The sequence below is a fragment of the Tachysurus vachellii genome, chromosome 11 (assembly GCF_030014155.1).
Source record: "Tachysurus vachellii isolate PV-2020 chromosome 11, HZAU_Pvac_v1, whole genome shotgun sequence".
Lineage (NCBI taxonomy): Eukaryota > Metazoa > Chordata > Actinopteri > Siluriformes > Bagridae > Tachysurus > Tachysurus vachellii.
In genome coordinates, this window is record NC_083470.1 from 26,539,963 (window position 1) to 26,547,462 (window position 7,500).

Below are 7,500 nucleotides of genomic sequence, written 5' to 3' on the forward strand. Positions count from 1 at the left end.
TGACTTCGTACAGGAACGGACCCGAGTTTGAAGCGAGGATTCGTCAGAACGAGATCAACAACCCCAAGTTTAATTTCCTGAACCCCAGCGACCCGTACCATGCCTACTACCGCCACAAGGTCAACGAGTTCAAGGAGGGCAAAGGTCAGGAGCCGTCGGCCGCCGTGCCGAAGGTCATGCAGCAGCAGTCCTTGCAGCAGGCGCAGCAGCATCTGCCTCAGAAGGTCCCGTTACCGCATTCACTCGATAGTAATAATAATAATATTAATAATTAAAATAATAATAATTGTTTTTGTTTTGTTTCACTTCCTCCAGGTCCAGGCGCAGGTCATCCACGAGACGGTGGTTCCCAAAGAGCCTCCGCCCGACTTTGAGTTCATGGCCGACCCGCCCTCCATTTCAGCCTTCGACCTGGACGTGGTGAAGCTGACGGCGCAGTTTGTGGCCCGTAACGGACGCCAGTTCCTGGCTCAGCTCATGCAGAAGGAGCAGAGGAACTACCAGTTTGACTTCCTGCGTCCGCAGCACAGCCTCTTCAATTACTTCACTAAACTGGTGGAACAGTACACCAAGGTGTGGATCAGTGAGCAGGTTCCACACACACACACACACACACACGCTCTGATTGTGTTCTTACACACAGGAGCAAAACTTTCACACCCGGTTTCCTTCACAGACTTTATCATTACATACAAACAGAAACGAAGCATAATGACGTTTGTTTTGTGGTGATTCTGAGCTCTTAGTGTGAGATTCACTGGACTGTTGTGTGAAATGTGGCTTTTTGTGTGTTTTTAAAGATTCTGATCCCTCCAAAAGGACTCCTGCAGAAACTGAAGAGGGAGGCGGACAATCAGAGGGAGGTCCTCGATCAGGTAACAGCAGTGTGAACGTCTCGCCTCGTATCACTAAACTCTATAAAACTGCAGATTTAATTACAGTGTTTAATGCCGTGTGTGTGTGTGTGTGTGTGTCATATGTAAAGGTCGTAATGATGTGATCATGTGTGTGTCTCAGGTGAAGTACCGAGTGGAGTGGGCCAAGTACCAAGAGCGAGAGAGGAAGAAAGAGGAGGAGGAGAGGGAGAAAGAGCGTGTGGCGTACGCACAGATCGACTGGCACGACTTTGTCGTCGTGGAGACGGTGGACTTCCAGCCAAATGAACAAGGTGAGGAAGAAGAGGACGGTGTGTGTGCATGTGCCATCGTGTGTGTGATCGTGTGTGTGTGTGATCGTGTGTTTGTTACTCACCGTTTGTGACTTGTTTTTATCCAGGGAACTTCCCTCCTCCCACCACTCCAGAGGAACTTGGAGCTCGAATCCTGATCCAGGAGCGATACGAGAAGTACGGAGAGAGCGAGGAGGTGGAGATGGAGGTAGAGAGCGAGGACGAGGAAGACCAGCGAGATGCCAGGGACAACGGACACACGGCTCAGCCAGACCAGGACACACAGCTACAGGATATGGACGAGGTGAATCTTTAACGATGTCATTACGCAGCTTTTTTTATATTCTATCATTGTTATATCAAGTTTTATATTGCGTTTATCTCACACGCTGCGTGTAAAACATCTCCCAGGGTTCGGATGAAGACGAGGACTCGATGAAGGCTCCACTTCCTCCTGAGAACCCCATGCCTCCTCCTCTGCCTCCTACTCCAGACCAGGTCATCATCCGCAAAGACTACGACCCCAAGGGTGAGACCTCACGTCACTCAGGAGCTCATTAATAACACTTGAATATATATAAAATATGAAAATATATAAAAAAAACACATTCTGTGCATTTAAAGACTCGATACACTGTAATACAGAATATTTCACTGTAGTGTGTGTTTAATTAACTCTGTCTGTCCGTCCTCAGCCTCTAAGATGCAGGCTGTAGTGCCACCAGGTGACGAGTTCCTCATCTCTCCGATCACCGGTGAGAGAATCCCGGCCAGTAAGATGCAGGAGCACATGCGTATCGGGCTGCTGGACCCGCGCTGGCTGGAGCAGCGAGACCGCAACCTCCGAGAACGACAGATCGAAGAGGAGGTGTACGCTCCCGGCCTGGACATCGAGAGCAGCCTGAAGCAGCTGGCCGAGAGAAGAACCGATATCTTCGGTGTGGAAGAAACCGCCATTGGTAAGAAGATCGGAGAGGAAGAGATCCAGAAACCCGAGGAGAAGGTCAGTGATTTAGTCAGGATTAACTAATGAGTTTATTTATTCTGTTTGCTTTATTTACTCATCCTGTGTGTGTGTGTGTGTGTGTGTGTGTGTGTGTGTGTGTGTGTGTGTGTGTGTAGGTGACGTGGGACGGTCACTCAGGCAGCATGGCGCGTACGCAGCAGGCCGCTCAGGCAAACATCACACTGCAGGAGCAGATCGAAGCCATTCACAAGGCTAAAGGTCTGGTGCAGGAGGACGAGACCAAGGAGAAGATCGGACCGAGTAAACCCCATGAGAACATGCCGCTGCCGCTGCCCACCAGTGTGCAGACCATGTCCAAGCCCAGCCCACCCATCAGCACCATCCCCAGACCGCCCACTTCAGTCAGTACTCACTCTCACCTCATGACCAGCACAATGTGGACACTTTAATCTGCATGTTATCAGTTTAATTCTCCACAAACTGTTTCCCTTTAACACACTGATGTTTATTTACATTTACAACATTTAGCAGATTCTCTTTTATTCACAGTGACGTACAAAAGTGCTCTTAAGTCTCACATGAACTTTATTAACTCTGCTGTCTGCGACTGTCCCTTTAACTCCGTCAGCTCCCTCCCCCTGTGCGCACCACCCTGTTGTCTGCTGTGCCCGTCATCCCGAGGCCTCCTGTGGTGCGCTTGGCCCCCAGTCAGGTCCTGGCCCCGATGCCCCCCATGGTACACGCTCCTCGCATCAACGTGGTCCCGATGCCTCCGGCTGCACCCCACATCATGGCTCCTCGACCTCCTCCTATGGTGGTTCCTGCAGGTGAGATGATCAGCAGCACATCTTCTACAGTGACGCTGTTTTACTGAGAAACATCTGAGAAGTAAACGCATCACTGTGCTGTCTTATAGCGTTCGTACCTGCTCCTCCGGTGCCCCAGCCACCCAGCTCTGCCCCTGCCCCCATGCCCCCTGCCCACCCTCCTGCCCATCACGAGGACGAACCGGTGAGCAAGAAGATGAAGACGGAGGACAACCTGATACCAGAGGACGAGTTCCTGCGCAGAAACAAGGTGAGAAAAAAAACACACACTGTGTGGTGTTTGTGATCTATTGGCGCCCTCTAGTGTTCGTCACTGAAGTTAGTGGTTAGAAACTTTATGGTCTTTAACCTGTGTGTGTGTGTGTATGTGTGTGTGTGTGTTTGTTTCAGGGTCCTGTCGCAGTCAAGGTTCAGGTTCCCAACATGCAGGACAAGACAGAATGGAAGCTGAGTGGACAAGTGCTGAACTTCACACTGCCGCTTACAGACCAGGTACATCAGTGTTACACACACACACATTTACGGCATTTAGCAGACACCCTTATCCAGTGTGACTTGCACCCCCCACGCACACACACACTCTTACTTCATTCATTTCTATTTTAATTCTCTTGCTTGTTCTGTCACATTTAAACACAGCAGGTTTATTTAAAGGTTTATTTGTGATCATGTGACTTTTACCCCGGGGCTTTTGTCCGTTTTTAGGTGTCAGTCATAAAGGTTAAGATCCACGAGGCCACCGGGATGCCGGCCGGCAAACAGAAACTTCAGTTCGAGGTAAATTAATGTTTTTTTTACTTTACATCAAATCATATTTAATTTTGATGTTTATTTATTTTCCTAATATCAAGGAATTAGTAACTGTGACACATGAAGTGTTTGTAATAATCCCTGATTTTTGTGTTTACAGTAAAGACACTTAAAATTTCAGGATAAAATTGTGGATAAAACGAGAAACCTATTAGAATAAGCACATTAATATACATCTAATAAATCTTACATAGGAATGAAGATGATTAAACTCGTGTGAAATTTCAAGCTACAGACTATATTCATGACCTTATTGACCTCATGTGCAGGTCTTTATTCTACGACCACCAGATGGCGCTGTGACGCGACTTAAAATATATTTAACGTTAATGTGACATTTTAAAGCATTTTTATTTTATATTTATAATCTAGACATTTTATGTATTTTTTTATATTAGCAAAGGTCTGGAGTTTAAGGTGTGAATGAATTATTTGTTGTTGTTTTGCAGGGGATTTTTATCAAGGATTCGAACTCTCTGGCCTACTACAACATGAACAACGGGTCACTTATTCACCTGGCGCTGAAGGAGAGAGGAGGGAGGAAGAAGTAGATCACACCTCTCTCTCTCTCTCTCTCTCTCTCTCTCTCTCTCTCATTAATACTAAACACATGCTATAATCTGAACCCTGTGTGTTGTTGCTGTATTGAGCAGGTTTGTGTTCATCTCTCAGCTCAGAATAAATCTGCAGCCTAGAAGATTTTTGTTTTGTTTTAATTTCTTTCACAGCTGAAACTTATAAAGGCTTTTGCGTAATGTTTGATGAATACACACAAAAAAATGAAATAAAGTTGTGAAAATTCTGTCCATGTTTTTTTTTTTTTATGGATTGCATCATGTGCTGAAGTTAGTGCTTTAATATCTGAATGAAGTCCTGGGAAGAGATTAAAGCTGTAAGAAGTTTATCACAGGTTTATATTAATAAGCTTGTATTTAGCTTTTATACAACAGGGTCTGCAGTGTTTATTAAAATAATCTGTTAATTATTGTGAGTAAGAGAGAGTTTGTGTGGAGAAATAAAAATGTAGATTTCTCTATAAAGTTATGTGTATCATCAGTACACACTTTAACCTGCACCTCAGTGTCAGCTCCGGGGGTTTAAAGTGTTTAGCAGGAGTTGGGGTTTAAACCCACGACCACTGGGTCTGAAGTCCAACACCATCCTGGTGCTGCTGAAAATACTCTCAGCTGCAAACAACGTTCTTAAAACCACAAGAAAAAACTTATTGGTCCTGAATTTATTTATTTATTTATTTTTAATTTGTTTTTTATTTGTTTATTTATTTATTTATAAAATATTTTAAATACATTTATATATGTCATGAAAATGTCATAGAAATGTTCAAAAGACATTAAAATTTGTAACATTTGCAAATTTTACAAATGTTTGCAATTCATCTTCATCTTCATCTTCTACCACTTATCCGAACTACCTCGGGTCACGGGGAGCCTGTGCCTATCTCAGGCGTCATCGGGCATCAAGGCAGGATACACCCTGGACGGAGTGCCAACCCATCGCAAGGCACACACACACACACACACACACACACACTAGGGACAATTTTCCAGAGATGCCAATCAACCTACCATGCATGTCTTTGTACCGGGGGAGGAAACCGGAGTACCCGGAGGAAACCCCCGAGGCACGGGGAGAACATGCAAACTCCACACACACAAGGTGGAGGCGGGAATCGAACCCCGACCCTGGAGGTGTGAGGCGAACATGCTAACCACTAAGCCACCGATGTTTGCAATTAATAAATTTAAATTAAATAAAAATACTAAAGTTTACAAAATTGATTTGCAACAATTCTAAAGTTGCACTTTGTTTTATTTTTATATATATATATATATATATATATATATATATATTTATTTTTTTAACACAATTTTTTTTTTTATATATTTTATGTATCGCATTCTGAACATAAATCACAACAAATGTGTCTAAAATAATTCTAGCACTTTTTAAGCCTAATAATTTTATAGAATTATGATTTTTATAATATTTAAATTGAACCGTCTTTTAAAGTGGCGTCTTTTATTTTACCGGATGTTGCGTCAGAACCGGATGTGAGCCCTGTAAGTGTTTCGCGCGAGATCCCAAAACAGCGTCCTGCGTTTACGGCCTTCAGGTTCGTGAGGTTTTATTTTCTGTTTATTTTATAAACTAATGTTTGTATTTTTGGAACAAAAAGTCTTTCATCTTATATTTGATTTAAAAGTTAAACAGAATGTGAATAAATAAGGAGAATATTGTGGATTGTTAATGAGCTTAAGGAGCTTCACAGTTTCTGTAATTAAATATTCATTTATTTTAATGACTTCATTTAAATACGTTTCTTATTAAACATTAAATCTTCATCTATAACCACAGACTTTTAATTATATATTAATCTACAACATCATTAAGTCCAACTGTGTCAAAATTACAGGTAAAATCTTCACTGTAGCTTCAGTAAATAATATAATTATTTTATGAATATTAGATGAATATTATATGAATATTAATGAAGAGTTTTAAATGTAATTTCTTTTCTATTTTAACCGTATTAAAGTTCCTGCTGGTGATGTTTACAATGGTGTAAAAGTTTGTGGACTTTTTTTATGGTTAACAAAAAATAACATTTTTTTTTTCCTTTAGTAAAAGAAATAATTAAAATATCATCATGTGTTTAATATTCTGGCTAATTATAATTTTTATTATAATATAATTTTTTAATTATTTCTTATTTATTTCAGTCGTAACAGTTTTTCTATTCTTTTTTTTTTTTGCACTCTTTCTTTTTTCTCTTTCTAACATTTGTGTACGTTTTTTATTCTGTTATTTTCTGTATGTAATATTGTTTTGTTCGTTATCTGACGATCTCCTTCTCGCTCAGTCATGTTCTCAGACGCGGTGGAGCCGAAGGAGACGCTGCTCCGCCCTCCGAGCTCCGACGGGACGCTGTTCGAGAGACAGGAGCTGCTGTCGTACTCCAGCTGCTCGGAGCGTTTCCGTCTCGGAGAGCGCAGCTTCAGCCGTCAGTACGCTCACATCTACGCCACTCGTCTCATGCAGATGCGGGAGATCCTGAGCGAGAGAGCGCAGCAGAAATGGGGTGAGGAGACGACGACGCTGATGACTCTGTGATTTATCAATCGTCACTGAGCATAAATCAACTGTGCAGCTTATTGTCTTAGAATAAAACACTAAAACAGTAGATTTTCCTTTAACGACACGTCCCTAAGTGCTTCGTTACTCTGATCTCAACACGATCCATCAACTGTTTTTATTTATTATACACTGACATGATGGACTTACATAAACACTCGCTCCCTCGACTGCGTCTCTTTATTCTCATTCTTTCAGCCAATAAGGGAGAAGAAGATGCCACACGGAAGCTCCTCTGACACTGGAGACTCCTTCCATAAATGTTACATAAACACCTGCAGTGTTTTATACCGTTTATCAGTTGTACGCCGCCAGCCGTTGCTATAGTAACCGTAAGGTATCGGAGCGTGTGTTTTTGCTGTAAATTTAATAAACGTGTGTGTGTTTCAGGTCCGTCGCTGCCTATAAGGAAGCTGTGTGACCTGCAGACGGGAGAGAGGTGTGTGGTCGTGGGCACGTTATTCAAACACATGGAGCTGCAGCCGTCCATCCTGAAGGAGATCAGCGAGGAGGTGAAGAGCGACCGCTAACACATTGTGGGGTGGGGTGGGGGGTGGTGGTCTATGTAACAAGAT

The 7,500-nt window shown here is 42.9% G+C and overlaps 2 protein-coding genes across 2 annotated transcripts in view; both read left to right on the forward strand.

Moving 5' to 3' along the window:
• The window catches only part of sf3a1 (splicing factor 3a, subunit 1), a 5,570-nt gene extending 996 nt beyond the window's left edge, over positions 1-4,574 (forward strand). Inside the window, exons 3-15 of the mRNA XM_060881624.1 lie at positions 14-224; positions 316-573; positions 801-875; positions 1,018-1,168; positions 1,276-1,472; positions 1,580-1,697; positions 1,864-2,171; positions 2,291-2,536; positions 2,764-2,962; positions 3,052-3,212; positions 3,353-3,454; positions 3,668-3,739; positions 4,222-4,574. Coding sequence (XP_060737607.1) covers positions 14-224; positions 316-573; positions 801-875; positions 1,018-1,168; positions 1,276-1,472; positions 1,580-1,697; positions 1,864-2,171; positions 2,291-2,536; positions 2,764-2,962; positions 3,052-3,212; positions 3,353-3,454; positions 3,668-3,739; positions 4,222-4,323 — 2,200 coding nt within the window. The 3' untranslated portion in view covers positions 4,324-4,574. The remainder of the gene's footprint in view (positions 1-13; positions 225-315; positions 574-800; positions 876-1,017; positions 1,169-1,275; positions 1,473-1,579; positions 1,698-1,863; positions 2,172-2,290; positions 2,537-2,763; positions 2,963-3,051; positions 3,213-3,352; positions 3,455-3,667; positions 3,740-4,221) is intronic.
• Positions 4,575-5,821: 1,247 nt separating this feature from the next.
• Positions 5,822-7,500, forward strand: part of pold2 (polymerase (DNA directed), delta 2, regulatory subunit) — a 6,325-nt gene continuing 4,646 nt past the window's right edge. The window contains exons 1-3 of the mRNA XM_060880988.1: positions 5,822-5,906; positions 6,654-6,872; positions 7,316-7,437. Of these exons, the coding sequence (XP_060736971.1) occupies positions 6,656-6,872; positions 7,316-7,437 (339 nt within the window). The 5' untranslated portion in view covers positions 5,822-5,906; positions 6,654-6,655. The remainder of the gene's footprint in view (positions 5,907-6,653; positions 6,873-7,315; positions 7,438-7,500) is intronic.